This window comes from Australozyma saopauloensis, chromosome 3 (assembly GCF_035610405.1).
Source record: "Australozyma saopauloensis chromosome 3, complete sequence".
Classification (NCBI taxonomy): Eukaryota; Fungi; Ascomycota; class Pichiomycetes; order Serinales; family Metschnikowiaceae; genus Australozyma; species Australozyma saopauloensis.
Window position 1 is genome coordinate 1,397,992 of NC_086133.1, and position 13,998 is coordinate 1,411,989.

A 13,998-nucleotide genomic window follows, 5' to 3' on the forward strand; every position below is an offset into this window, starting at 1 on the left:
ATTTATTTATCTAGGTCGTGTATAAATATTCTTCACCAAACATCTTCTTGATAACGGTTCTGAACCTTCATAGACTTGACAAGTTCGGTCGCTTTCTCAATAGAAATGTCTCTCTGTTCACTCAAAATCTTTGCAAAAGTTGATTGTACATCTCTGGCCATTCTAGATGCATCACCACAGACATAAATAAAAGCACCATCTTGGATTAAGGAATCGATTTCTTTAGCACGAGCTTTAATTTTGTCTTGAACATACACCTTCTTGTTAGGGTCTTCACGGGAGAGAGCGACTTCCATCTCAAACGTTTCACCAAGCGCTTCGCTGTAAACAGGCCATTCATCCTGGTACAAATAGTCTGCGTTGTTTCTGCAGCCGTAAAACAAAAGTGTTTTACCCAAACGAACACCTTCTCCTTTCTTCAGAAGGTTAACTCGTTCTCTGATAAAACCTCTCATAGGGGCAACTCCAGTTCCTGGACCAACAAGAATGATTGGTGTCGAGGGATTAGAAGGTAATTTGAAAGTGGATCTACGGACATGTACAGGAAGCTTAAATTTCGAAAACTTGTTGCTTGGCCCGTTCAAGTCGTAGTTACACACAAGAGAGTCATTCTTGCCATTTTGCGCAACTTCAACATTCTTCAACAAATTTGTCGCAACACCAGTGACCAGCACACCATCTTTTTCTTCGGCTTCGACGACAGCAGTGATATGAATCTTGGACTTTTCGGTTGATGCAGAAGACGAAATAGAGTAGTAACGAGGTTGCAAACTGGCAATCAATTCAATAAGGAAAACGAAGGGAACATTACTCCATGGAACGCCAGCGGATATCTTAAGAAGTGCATCAGCCAAATTATAGAACTTTGAATGAATTTCTTGTGCGAATTTGGCTCTGTCAGAGCCTAATTCAACACATTTGGTCTTTACTTCAGGGTTTGGAGCAAAAGATGCAATTGACATTAAAGCTTGTCTGGAAATTGGACCAGAAATTTCCATGTGGTGTCTAATAACAGCTTCATAGGTGATTGGTGTAGGAAATGGGACATGAACAGTCGAATCCAAAGATTTGAGTTTGAACACAGCGTTTCTTTTAGCCTCCAAGGCAAAGCACTTGATGAACGCATCGACTTTCTCGTCAGGATTAGAGGGCCACACGGCCAAATGGTCGCCGGTTGTGTACTTCAAATTGGAAGCAGAGGTGTCAAACTCAACATGGACGCAAGAACGATCACTTGATTTGAAAAGCTCTTTCGTGTATGAGATTGGAGCCAAGTATGGGTGAGTGTGATCAAAAGGACCCCGCGAGAGGTCAGTGGTTCCCTCAACGTATTTCTTGTTAGGCTCTCCGTTTGATACTCCCTCATCCAGAGCTGACTTGGAAGAGAGCTCTTCCAATTCAAAAGATGGCTCATACACCAGTTCCTTTTCTTCGAAGTTAAGATTGTTCTTCAATGAATCAAAACATTGTTCCTTCCAAGCCAAGAAATCTTCGTCCATAGTTCCAACACCATCGTCACCTTGACCGTAAGGAGCAAAGCTTTCAGCACCTAGGGACTCGAGCTTCTCATTTAACTTTATTCCCACAGCATTGAAGAATTCGTAAGTAGAGTTACCAAGTGAGAATACAGTGTATTTCAAGTTTGCCATCTGGTCAGCGTCGTTGTCTAACCAATTGAAGAACTCAACAGCATTATCGGTTGGCTCACCCTCACCATAAGTAGCCACCACAAAGAAGACCAAGTAGTCAGGATCCAAGTCCAGAAGGTTATCGTAGTCGAAGTCAGCCAAGTCCGCGTTCAAAACTCTCAAACCGAACTTGGAGTGCAATTCCTTCGACAACTTGGTTGCATAATCCTCGGCCGTACCAGTCTGAGAACCAAAGAATACAACTGCGTTTTTGTTGTTCTTTTTTAGTGTCGCGATCAAATCCCGACTTTGTTCCGCTCCGTGTGCAACGAAACCGGCGGATGACGCTTCATCGGACTTGATGAAATAATCCTTGCCAAAATAGTAAGCAGCAGCCAAAGCAAGTGCAATGACCACAGCCAAGTCTAAGGTATCCAACATTTGAAGAAGTGTTCTAGCGGCAATGGAGTTCTATTTCGTAAGACTTCGCGAACTGTCGGTCGTATAGTCGTTTGTGTGTATGTTCTTAGGTGGGCTGATAGCGATCTATTTTATGCTGCAAAAAAAAAAAAGTGAGAAGAAATACTTTCAAGTGTTTCACGATTATTGAATTTTAATAAATTTAGTGTGGAGATATTTGCTGTTTTTAGTATTTATTCTTGTCTTGTGAAATCCATGTACTCCACATATGGTCAGATTCACATGGCGTTTGGCATGAGCAAAACCTGTTGTAGTGGGGGAACAATCACTAAACAGGAACGGAATTTTCGGAATTATCTCCATAGATTAACCCAACAAAAACCATTATATATTAAATAAGGATCACGCTGCCTGTTCGTCTGGACTTCGATCCTCTTCTGCAGGCTGTGGTTGATCTGAGGGCTCCTCCGAAAAGTCAAAGTCCGGAAAACACCTTCGTAGCGACGTGTTTATTTTCTCGTTGAAATCTTCGGATGGAACGATGACTTTGAGTAATGCTTGTAATGTTTTGGGTGGAAATTCTTGTAGACACCGATTTCCCAAAGAATACTCTCCATTGGAGTCTTCCTGATTTACAGTTCTGGTTCCTGATTTTTCGATGTAATCTTTCCTCACCATTTCCGCAATAAGTGGCTGAATAGACGTGTTGAATAGTGGTATAGTGACATTCAAGCGGCTTGTGAGCCCAAAGCTTGCGAGCGAATCTAGTAGGTCCGTCTCGCTAATTCTATTCTGATTCAATACAATTAGGAATATAACAATGAGTTGTATTCCTCCCAAGCAACAATCTCTGTTGTTGCCCACTACCGGAGTTCGGCTCTGCGGTGGCTTGGAGGATGCAAACTCTTCTCGTAAATTAATTCCAGACGTGTTTTGATCGTCTTTAAACAATTCGTGTAAAATGTCCTTAGACTCGGGCTTGAGGCACGAGAGAAGATGGAACTCTGTTCCATTCTGAACAAGATGCAAACCCAATAACTTTTCTAGCTCTTCGTTCAAACTCTGAATATAAAGATTGAATTGACCTCTCAGCAAACTCTTGTTCATTACAGGCGCAAGATGTTCTCTACGGATCTTTAGATACTTAGCTTGGCGAGAGAAAACAACTCGTGCTAAATTCAGGACCACTGTCCCTTTTATTGTGGCGTCCTGTGCATTATCGGATTCGGCTTCCTGATTGTCTGATTCTTCCAGGTCTGATAGGCGTCGTTTTGGCATTGTATGGATTGTGGAGTGGTGTACTGTGAGATACGTAAACGAAAAATAAGATGGTGGAGAAGGTATGCGTGTATGAATGCAATTGCAAGGAGTGCATCAAATTTGAGCCAATTTTTCATCTAGAGATTGTATTGTCACTGATCATCCTCGTTATCATGGAAATCGTATTTAGGTTAGGAATAGTTTACAATGAGAATCAAAGCAGACACGGCAAGTATTCTAAATTCAGTTCTGTGATTATTAGAAGCTATTTACACGAGCAGCTAAGAGATTTGACCTCAAACGCTACCTAAAGTTGAAGAAAGTCCCATAATCTATCCCATTGTCCCTTTTTATGTAGCATTGCAAGCACGAGAACCATTGGGAGCTGCCACACAGAGCACCAGAAAAGCTTTTTGGCCTGTACATTGGCCAAAAGAATGCTCTGAGCAGAAGGTGTATGATTTGGGGCGTGGTTCTTTCTCTGTTGGCGCCAGAACTGGAAGGCCAAGTATGCTAGCCAGCCGTTTGCTAAACTGGAGTCGAATGCGAAGAACCAATCAGTGACGTTGAAATAACTCAACGAAAAGCATATTGGGAACATCAAAAGTGAATATCTGAGGGCGACACGCGCATTTAATTTGGGGTTTTCGGCTGCAGTCATGACATATCCAGCGCCCTTGTATTGATCAGCGATATTGTGCGATAATGCATTGAAGTGAGGAAATTGCCAAGCATACAAAAGCGCAGCAAGAGACCATGCGCCGGGATGCATTAATGTTGTAGAGGCGGCCCATCCCATAAGAGGAGGGATTGCACCCACGATAGCCCCCACCCATGTGTTCAAGATAGAGCGGCGCTTGAGAGAAGTATATGTCCAGCCATAAAGGCCAATATTCAAGAATCCCAAGAATGCTACGACTGGATTGACACCAAGGTAAAGGATTCCTACTCCCAAAGAGCCAGTGGCCAAGGCAAACTGGAAGGCCTGTCTGGGAGTGACAGCACCAATGACAACGGGACGCGTCGAAGTACGGGTCATTTTACGATCGAATTCAGGCTCTCTTCCCATGTTGATAGCATTGGCAGATCCCGAGCAGAGCGCTGTTCCAGCGGTCAAAAAGATTAACTCAATGATGGACACGGAATTAGGCGAGATGGCATACGAGCAGATCGAGCTCAAGGTGACAAGAAGCGTGAGATTTGGCTTAGTCAACTTGAAGTATTGTTTGAGAAGCTTCTTCGTATCATTTGAGGCTGCGACAGACGTAGCTTTTTTAGGAATCGCCTCAAAGGGTATTCGAGGCTTTCCTTCCTCACTTAGACTTTGCGACGAAGCGGCGCCAGAATCCTGACATGACAAGATTTTGGAGGCCACTTTCCCAAGGGATTCATTATTGTTATCAGGCAGTTCGGGCGGTCTTTGGGTATTGAGTGCCCGAAGAAAGTATCCCACTTTTAACGTTTTTACCGTAGGGTATCTCTGTATAAATGGCGCCAGCCTTATCAGAAACACGGCAGTTCCGGTATGACTTATCTGGCATAGTTTGGAAATGTTGGTCAATCGAAACGGCATCCCGTGTAATCTCTACAAGTCAGATTGAAGGTCGAGGTAATACTGGGGAAGAGTGTATTGTACGCAGTACCACAGACTAGGAACCCACGTAGAAAAAAATTACTAGATACTTAAGCGGCAGAGGCTTGTGTCGACTCGCTCTGTGGCTCAGCCACAAGCAGCTTGGATTCGTTCAATTTTTTGTTTTCCAACTTGTTGTCGATCAAGTCGTTGAAAGCAATGATGGATCTGACCAAGGTACCAACATAGATCATCATAAGACTGTCGTTCGTCTTGACAGAGAAAGCGGTAGTCAAGGGGTCAGCGCCGTTAACGTTTGTTACTGCTCCTTGTTGAGCTTCAGGGCTGATCGAGCTGTGGGCCAAGTTAGGCAACAAATTGAATACATTCTGCAACTTGCCGAGAATGGAGTGATTGATGGGGAGTTTTTGCTCATACACCTTCTCGAGGTAATTCGTAATTTCTCTTAATTTCTGGTGCAAGCCCAACAACGATTGGTAGCTCTGGGTGGCACGCAATGCAAGGCTGCCAGCGGCCTGGTCTCTAATATCTCGCAAAAGGTGCTCGACACCGATCTCCTCCGCTTCCTCGGCCTCAATGGACGATGGAACATGAACGAATGTGCGCTCAGCTTTCGAGCCGTCGTGTTTAATGTCATCTACTGCAAAATATGCATCTGTGGGAATACCAACAGGACGTGGCTGCACGTCGACAATCACCAACAATGGGTTGGGGACGAATTTACGGAATACATCGTTGATTTTGAGATCGGACGCTCTAAGTTTGGGGCCCGAATGGTACCACCCAATAAGCTTCTCTTTGGCGTTGATCTTCTTGAACATCTCACCCATAGACTCGATGAAATTGTGGTCCAAAAACCACACCGAAGGGTTCTTTTCGTCTTCTTCGAAAGGAATGGCGAACGAGTTGGTCACTTGTATTGTATCGGACGAGTCGTCTCCCAAAAGAACACCAACGGCACGTTTCTTGGTGTCACGGGCCACACGGTCGTAGTGGTCCGCTACTGAAAGCAACACCAACGGCGACACGGTCACGTTTTTCTTCAAGAAAACGAGCTCGGTGGATTGTGCACTCATATTTCGGCGTGGTACGTTTGAATTGGAGTGGTGGTAGTTTCTATGAGGTTGAAGTTTGCCTCCACATTAGCTGTGCGCACACACACTACTAGCTACATAGTAACCCCAGGAACGTGAAAAAAATCGTTTTTACATTAGTCAGAATTATTTCTTCGGGTGCGAATATTCAGTAAATTGCCGAAATGTTCGGACAGGTTGTCATTGGTCCCCCCGGCTCGGGAAAAAGCACCTATTGCCATGGAATGTTGCAGTTCATGTCTGCCATTGGAAGAAAATGCAGCATCATCAATCTAGATCCCGCCAACGAGAACTTGCCGTACCCAACATGTTCGTTCGACATCCGTGATTACATAAGACTCGAAGAGATCATGAAGGTCCACAATTTGGGCCCCAATGGTGCTCTCATGTATGCAATGGAGTCGTTAGATCGGAGCGCATTAGAGGGTTTGGCAGATATATGGACCGAGATCGGGAAATCAGACTATCTCATATTCGATTGCCCGGGCCAGGTCGAGCTCTTCACCCACCACAACTCGTTTTTCCAGATCTTCCGCCTTCTCACCAAGAAGTCCGATGCTCGTCTCTGCTCTGTGTCGTTGGTCGATAGCGTCCATCTCACCAGTGCATCGCAGTATATTTCGATGCTTCTTCTCAGTTTGCGAGCCATGGTCCAGCTCGAACTACCGCACGTCAATGTCATCTCCAAAATCGACTTGTTGAGCTCGTACAGAGAGCTCCCCATGAGATTGGACTACTATCTCGAAGTGCAAGATTTGCGACAACTCATCCCCCTCGTGGAACAGGAGTCTCCTACAGTTCTAGGAGTAAACTACGTTAGACTCACGGAGCTGATCGCCGATCTAGTTGAAGACTACAATTTGGTATCGTTCGAGGTACTTGCAATTGAAAATAAAAGAAGCATGATCCATCTCCTCCAAGTCATCGACAAAGCCAACGGATACGCTTACGGTAGCCTGGAGCTCGGAGGCGACCACATTTGGGCTGAGGCGGTGAGAAACTCTAGTAATTACGACGATGTCGATCTTCACGATAGATGGGTCGAGAACAAAGCTGCATACGACGAAGAAGAGAGGAAAGAGGAGCAAGAGCTTCAGGAGCCCGTAAATGACGAGGACGATCTATAGCTGTCCACCTCTAATGGACAAAACGTACAACACAAGCGTCTATTGAAGTAGACGACGTGCCTCTTCGGTGCTTTCCTCTCCCTTATACTCTTCCACAAACTTTGCGAGCTCTGCCTTATGCTGTTTGATTTTAGAGTCAAGTTCGGGAAGCATGCGTTTGGCTTCTGCGACCAATTCATCTTGTTTCTTGATCTCGTACTCGTCTCTTGAAGATTGCTTCATGTTTTCGAGCTCCTGCTCCTGTTCCTTGAGCTCTTTTTCATAGTATTCCTTTTCACGCAAGAGTCTCTGCAACGCCTTGACTTTGATTTCGAGTTTACTTGGAGCCATGTTTGGTAGAATGAGCATTCGTGGTGAAGCGCGTAATATGGGGTAACGGGAGTCGATTAGGTATAGAGATTTTGGAGATTTGGGGAGTTTAGAGTCCAATTAATAAATAATAGTGAATTACATTCAAAGAAAAGAGACCTTGATCGGCTGCTATGTTTTTTTCCAATTTTCTTCGCTAGACTTAGGGTCGATGATACAATCCATGAACCACAGAAAGAACCAATTTATAAAGACACCGATGTGTGAATGCGTAGTATTGTAGACTGCAGTCAAAACACAATCAAAATTTCTGTAAATTCTGTGCGGAAAGAATATTTGTCACCATTAATTGTGAGCTCATCTTGGGATTACTGATCTGAAGTCATCGCGTTCTGAGACTGATTACCTCATCCATCAACCATTATAGAGAATACACCATACTTCTATTCATTGTTACTTTGACTGACTATTCTCTTTTGATCAGCACCTCATTAATTCATATTTAACCTTCAATGAGTGATCAGATGGAAGAGCCGCTGTCTCCAATCATTGAAATTGTGGAGTTCATTGATGCAGAAGATAACTTAATCCAGTCGTTCACGAGAGAACTCAAACTTGAACAACAAGATTTAAACCGGGGCACTCTGGAACTTGCATCAAATGGCGTAGATCATTCTGAAAAAGCGGGAAGTCTGACTTCTCTGAGTATTGCTCAAGACGACAACAGACTTGATTTGAGCGAGGCTGTGGGAATTGCAGAACTACCGAGACAGAACATAGAGAAAAAACAGAAACCTCCTGCGAGAGTCACATTTGCGGATCTGGACGATGCTGTTGTGAAAGAAGCCCAGGATCAGCCGCTAGAGACTACCAAACCAAACAAGCCACGGCTGCGCTTTCGCCAAAGATTAGACAAGAAAAATAGCGAGGATCTCTCAAATAAGCCTCAGAAATCGATTGCTCCGAACGGTTTTGATGCGTCAAAGACCAACTCTGGTGATTTGATTGAAGATGATGAGTATTTTAATAGGCTTAAGGATGAGCTTAAACAAGAAAACATGAAAGACAAAATGTCTAACTACAAAAGAATGACATATCAGAACAGTAACTCCAAAACGCGAGATATCGTGCCAGAGCCGATTGTGGAACCTAGCAATGAACATCTTCTCGAATACGTTGAGGAGGACGAACTGACTGGAAGCGAAAGCCGACCAACCATTGATCTCGCAAATATAGATGTCACAGAACTACCTGATGATCTAGAAACCCTTGTCCAGGCGTACGATTTCGGTCTATTCGACGATCACACAAAGACCAATGTGGTAGAAAAGCTCGAAGACTTCGAAATCCTCAACGCAATGATCGAAGCTGAGGACAAAGACGAATCACAGGATCACACACATGAAGCGTCCGCAAATGAGCCTTCCATTGAAAAGTACTCGAGTTTCAAGCACAACGATAATTTTGATATAATGGCCGATGATATAATAGAAAACGAGATCGCTGAGGATTCCGAGGATGAAGATGAGATGGATGAATTTTACAATTACGACGAGATACAACAGAATGTTTTAGACAGAGATATTAGACAGCACTACTTCCGGTTGAGGAACAAGTTGTATCCCTCCAAAGCAGCTGAGGATATGGAAGAAATGGAACTATCTGATTGAGGGATACTGCACTTCTTCTTTTGAAGATCTCGTAAATAGTACCTTGTGTAGTCATTTAAAAATGGAAGGAGATGGGAAACCAGGTATTCCACTAGATCAATCATCAAGAAAACTATTTTTACACCATAGTCTTGCGCTTCTCTATACCAAGCTCAGAACTTTCCGTTCCATAGCTTTCTCGACGATCAGAGCCCCTTTGCGTCCTACTATTGCCATGTTCTGTGGACTACTATTGCCATGTTCTGTGGACTACTATCACTGGCGGCTATCACGGCATTAAGACACAGTTGCATTCACAGGAGAAAAATCAAACAAATCGAAAAAAAAAAACTTGACAAGCCTCTACAATTCCGAACCACAATTTCACCCCAAAAAAGAATGTCTTCAATTGTTCGGAGCTCTCGGACTTTCTTCGGCGAATGAATGGAGTTTAGCGCAGCCTGCACACAGATGTCTCAGGTTTTGCAATATCACCTTATCCAATCGTTCCGTGGATATTGACCTGGCACCAGATCCTGGATAAAACAAAAGCGTTTGTGGGGGAACTCCGGGGGAACTCCGGCAATTTTGCTCAACTACTGCACCTCCAAACGTTTACAGGAGTGAAGAACTCCGAAGGACAAGTCTGAAACAAGCACTAAGGTCAAACCAGTACCCCTGAAACCAACAATTGAAGTGAGCAGAGATGGAATCAGAGAACGCACGACAACAACAAATAAAAAAATAAAGAAAAAAAGACAAATGCCCCTATTCGCGCCGCTCTTGACTGGCATTTCGTCCACCGAAGTTATTCTTGTAAACACCGTTGACGGGCCAATTATTTCGTGCGATTGAACACGTCCTGCAGACAAGAGCCGCAGAACCTAAGTCCGACCCCGGACTGGGAGGAAGATAGATTCACGATTCGAGCACCAGACGGCCAGAATTCGAACAAAGTAACACCACACAGACATTTTTCGACCTCGATTGGTCCATTTTGCCAACCTCCAAAAACACCCATCCCTCCACCCCCTCCACATCAGGGATACAGAACCTACCAAGTACCGAGGGCCGCCTGCAGGACGTTTCATCTTGGGTGAAAAATATCCCAGTATTTAAACGAGGCCAGTTCCGCCGATTCGTTCCCGCCCAACCCCACCAATTTCCAGTCCTCGTATTTATTAGAGGAAATTATATATTCGACAACAAAGAACATTTCCGTTTTTTTGTTCTCCTCATCCCCCCTGCATTCCCGCCCAAGTATCGCTTGGACGCTCAGTATTTGTTGGCATTGAGAAGCTGATTTTGGGCTCGGATCGTTGTATTCCCTGCAGACCACAAGTCAAAAAAGCTTCCACCCCGCCATTGGAAACGTCAAGAAACGAGCACAGATAAAAAGCTCGCGTTTACCCTCCGTCGCTTTCTTTTCCCCTCCACCTTTTATCCCGTAAAATGTCTGCCCTTTTGAAGCAAAGAGTCAGATACGCGCCATACTTGGCCAAGTTGAGATCCGCCGAAGAGTGTGTTGAGCTCTTCAAGCACGGCCAGTACTTGGGATGGTCTGGTTTCACCGGTGTCGGTGCGCCCAAGGTTGTTCCACAGGCATTGGCCGACCACGTCGAGAAGAACAACTTGCAAGGAAAGCTCGCGTTCAACTTGTTCGTGGGTGCTTCTGCGGGACCCGAGGAGTCCAGATGGGCCGACCTCGACATGCTTTTGCGTAGATCTCCGCATCAGGTCGGCAAGCCAATCGCCAAGGCCATCAACGACGGAAGAACCATGTTCTTCGACAAGCATTTGTCCATGTTCCCCCAGGATCTTACCTACGGCTACTACACCAAGAACAAGGAGAACGACCTTCTCGACTACACGATCATCGAGGCCACGGCCATCACCGAGGACGGCTCCATTGTGCCTGGTCCTGCCGTCGGTGGCTCGCCCGAGATGATCTCTGTCTCTGACAAGATCATCATTGAGGTCAACACCAAGACGCCTTCTTTCGAGGGTATCCACGATATCGACATGCCCGTCAACCCTCCACACAGATTGCCTTACCCTCACACCACCACCGACTACCGTGTGGGCCGCACCTCCATTCCTGTGGACCCATCCAAGGTCGTGGCCATTGTGGAGTCGACCCAGCGTGACAAGGTGCCTGCCAACACTCCTTCTGACGCCATGTCGCAGCAGATCGGTACCCACTTGATCGAGTTCTTCGAGCACGAGGTCAAGATGGGCAGATTGCCCGCAAACTTGTTGCCTTTGCAATCCGGTATTGGTAACATTGCCAACGCCGTCGTGGAGGGCTTGGCCGAGTCCAACTTCAAGAACTTGACTGTGTGGACCGAGGTCTTGCAAGACTCCTTCCTTGACTTCTTCGACTCGGGCTCCTTGGACTTCGCCACTGCCACCTCCATCAGATTGACCGAGGCTGGTTTCGACAGATTCGACAAGAGTTGGGACGAGTTCTCCAAGAAGTTGTGTCTCAGATCGCAGGTTGTGTCCAACTCTCCTGAGATCATCAGAAGATTGGGTGTCATCGCCATGAACACCCCTGTCGAGGTTGACATGTACGCCCACGCCAACTCCACCAACGTCATGGGCTCCCGTATGTTGAACGGTCTTGGTGGATCTGCCGACTTCTTGAGAAACGCCAAGTTGTCCATCATGCACACTCCTTCTGCCAGACCTTCCAAGATCGACCCTACCGGTGTGTCTTGTATTGTGCCATTCGCACCACACGTTGACCAGACCGAGCACGACTTGGATGTCATTGTCACCGAGCAAGGTTTGGCCGACCTCAGAGGAATGAGTCCTAGAGAGAGAGCTGTCGAGATCATCGACAAGTGTGCTCACCCAGACTACAAGGACCAATTGAGAGAGTACTTTGACAGAGCCGTCTTCCACGCCCAAAAGGCCAAGTGCATGCACGAGCCTCACATCTTGAAGGATGCCCTCAAGATGCACTTGAACTTCCAAGAGAACGGAACCATGAAGTTGGACTCTTGGGACCAGAAATTCTAAGTGCGGGTTCTGCAATGTACCTGGTAAGTGTCTCACATTGATTTAATGGTAAATAGAATCTTCAATAGTGCGCATACACGACTACTATGACCATGCCGGGGCACCGAGTCTCCCGTTTTGAATTAAAATTTGAGTCTTTACGAAATACATATACATAAGTTGGATTTTTTACTTCAGCATATACTGAACACTAATGCACTGTTCAACCCATCAAAGACACCATGATCAAAAACAAGCCAATTGTCAAAACGAAGAATAAAAATCAAGCGTCCCAAATTTCAAACGTTAATCGAAAAATTCCTAAAAATTTCGGCAGATATTTTGTGTAAGACATTATTTTTCATCGCGGCACGTGACCGCCGTTTTGATTATTCTAGAAAAATTCACTCCACCTAATATAAGGAACACCAAAGTGTATCACTAGCCAAAGGTCGCCATGTTCAAATCAGCTTGCAGAACGCACCTACATTCGCACGTGCGCACGACCATAAAAAGACGCTGCTTCCACGCATCGCTCCCCAGAGCCATCGATTTCGATCCCTACAAAACCTTAGGAGTAGATAAGAACTCAAGCTCATCTGACATCAAGAAGGCCTACCACCAACTCGTGAAGAAGTACCATCCCGACGTCAACAAGGAAAAAGACTCGGAGAAGAAGTTCCACAAGATCCAGGAGTCGTATGAGCTTTTGAACGATAAGACCAAAAGAGCACAGTATGACCAATTCGGCGCATCTGCCTTCGATTCAAGCGGTAATGCCAACCCTTACGGAGGTGGTAATCCGTTTGGCGGACACTCGGGCAATCCGTTCGGCGGAGCACAGGGAAATCCGTTTTCGGGAATGGGATTTAACTTTGAAGATTTATTTAAGCAGGCATTTAATGGTGCCAATGGGGGCGGCGGAGCACGCGAGGGCAGAAGTGGGTTTGTAACGGAACACGTAGGAGACAACATAGAGGTGCTCAAGTCTGTATCGTTCCGTGATGCTGTGTTCGGTACTAAAGTCAGTGTAAACTATAAAGCCATCGATACTTGTGGAACATGTTCGGGAACAGGTCTCAAGGAGGGCAAGAAGAAGAATACTTGTAGCACATGCCATGGTACGGGCCAGAGCATGCATATCATTGGAGGTTTCCAGATGGCTTCCACCTGTGGAACCTGTCATGGTTCCGGTGTGACCATCCACAAGAACGATGAGTGTAAGACCTGTCACGGAAACGGTGTCACTGAGGTTCCCAAATCGACAGAGGTGGACTTGCCATGTGGTATTGCTGATGGCTCCCGTCTCCGAGTACCTGGCGGTGGAGATGCTCCATATGTGACCAAAGATCCCTACAACCAGACCAGAAATGGTGATTTGATCATAAGAGTGCATGTTCAGAAGGATAAGCAGTTCGAGAGAGTCAACAATAACTTGGTGTTGAAGCATGAAATCCCAATGACCACTGCCTCTTTGGGTGGTGAGATCATTGTGCCTACCATCGATGGCGAGAACATCAAGTTAAAGATCCGCGCCGGCGTTCAGAGCGGAAGAAAGATCTCAATCCCTGAGAAGGGTGTGCCAATCAACCGTAACATCAAGAACAGAGGTGACTTGGATGTCTTCTTGAATGTGAAGACACTTATACCCGAAACACCTCTTCAAACCGCGTTGTTAGAAGCTCTTGCTGATGCTTTCAATGATAAGACTGCAACACGTACTCATAATGACTTGAAGTTGGACGAGACCGAGCAGGATAATGACAAGCCCGCAGAGCTGTACGACGAAAACAGTCTCCATCCATCTAGCATGCAAAGAATTGGCAAGGTTCTTGGCAAATTCTTTAATTTCAAAGATCACAATCAGAAGTGATTCCGGTGAAATAGTTATATAGTTCTTGTAAATACAGCTTT

The 13,998-nt window shown here is 45.5% G+C and overlaps 9 protein-coding genes across 9 annotated transcripts; 4 read left to right on the plus strand and 5 right to left on the minus strand.

Moving 5' to 3' along the window:
* Positions 1–32: 32 nt before the first annotated feature.
* Positions 33–2,069, minus strand: PUMCH_002791 (uncharacterized protein; the record flags this gene model as incomplete). The annotated part of the gene is made up of 1 exon (XM_063021786.1): positions 33–2,069. One exon carries the CDS (start codon positions 2,067–2,069, stop codon positions 33–35), a length of 2,037 nt encoding a protein of 678 aa, XP_062877856.1.
* Positions 2,070–2,450: 381 nt separating this feature from the next.
* PUMCH_002792 (uncharacterized protein) lies at positions 2,451–3,326 on the minus strand (the record flags this gene model as incomplete). Its single annotated transcript, XM_063021787.1, has 1 exon — positions 2,451–3,326. One exon carries the CDS (start codon positions 3,324–3,326, stop codon positions 2,451–2,453), a length of 876 nt encoding a protein of 291 aa, XP_062877857.1.
* A 289-nt stretch (positions 3,327–3,615) lies between these two features.
* Positions 3,616–4,881, minus strand: PUMCH_002793 (uncharacterized protein; the record flags this gene model as incomplete). The annotated part of the gene is made up of 1 exon (XM_063021788.1): positions 3,616–4,881. One exon carries the CDS (start codon positions 4,879–4,881, stop codon positions 3,616–3,618), a length of 1,266 nt encoding a protein of 421 aa, XP_062877858.1.
* Positions 4,882–4,991: 110 nt separating this feature from the next.
* On the minus strand, positions 4,992–5,978 carry PUMCH_002794 (uncharacterized protein; the record flags this gene model as incomplete). The annotated part of the gene is made up of 1 exon (XM_063021789.1): positions 4,992–5,978. One exon carries the CDS (start codon positions 5,976–5,978, stop codon positions 4,992–4,994), a length of 987 nt encoding a protein of 328 aa, XP_062877859.1.
* Positions 5,979–6,160: 182 nt separating this feature from the next.
* On the plus strand, positions 6,161–7,123 carry PUMCH_002795 (uncharacterized protein; the record flags this gene model as incomplete). Its single annotated transcript, XM_063021790.1, has 1 exon — positions 6,161–7,123. The coding sequence occupies one exon, from the start codon at positions 6,161–6,163 to the stop codon at positions 7,121–7,123; it is 963 nt and encodes a 320-aa protein (XP_062877860.1).
* A 39-nt stretch (positions 7,124–7,162) lies between these two features.
* PUMCH_002796 (uncharacterized protein) lies at positions 7,163–7,471 on the minus strand (the record flags this gene model as incomplete). The annotated part of the gene is made up of 1 exon (XM_063021791.1): positions 7,163–7,471. The coding sequence occupies one exon, from the start codon at positions 7,469–7,471 to the stop codon at positions 7,163–7,165; it is 309 nt and encodes a 102-aa protein (XP_062877861.1).
* A 473-nt stretch (positions 7,472–7,944) lies between these two features.
* Positions 7,945–9,102, plus strand: PUMCH_002797 (uncharacterized protein; the record flags this gene model as incomplete). The annotated part of the gene is made up of 1 exon (XM_063021792.1): positions 7,945–9,102. The coding sequence occupies one exon, from the start codon at positions 7,945–7,947 to the stop codon at positions 9,100–9,102; it is 1,158 nt and encodes a 385-aa protein (XP_062877862.1).
* Positions 9,103–10,533: 1,431 nt separating this feature from the next.
* PUMCH_002798 (uncharacterized protein) lies at positions 10,534–12,105 on the plus strand (the record flags this gene model as incomplete). The annotated part of the gene is made up of 1 exon (XM_063021793.1): positions 10,534–12,105. One exon carries the CDS (start codon positions 10,534–10,536, stop codon positions 12,103–12,105), a length of 1,572 nt encoding a protein of 523 aa, XP_062877863.1.
* A 436-nt stretch (positions 12,106–12,541) lies between these two features.
* On the plus strand, positions 12,542–13,957 carry PUMCH_002799 (uncharacterized protein; the record flags this gene model as incomplete). The annotated part of the gene is made up of 1 exon (XM_063021794.1): positions 12,542–13,957. The coding sequence occupies one exon, from the start codon at positions 12,542–12,544 to the stop codon at positions 13,955–13,957; it is 1,416 nt and encodes a 471-aa protein (XP_062877864.1).
* Positions 13,958–13,998: the final 41 nt, after the last annotated feature.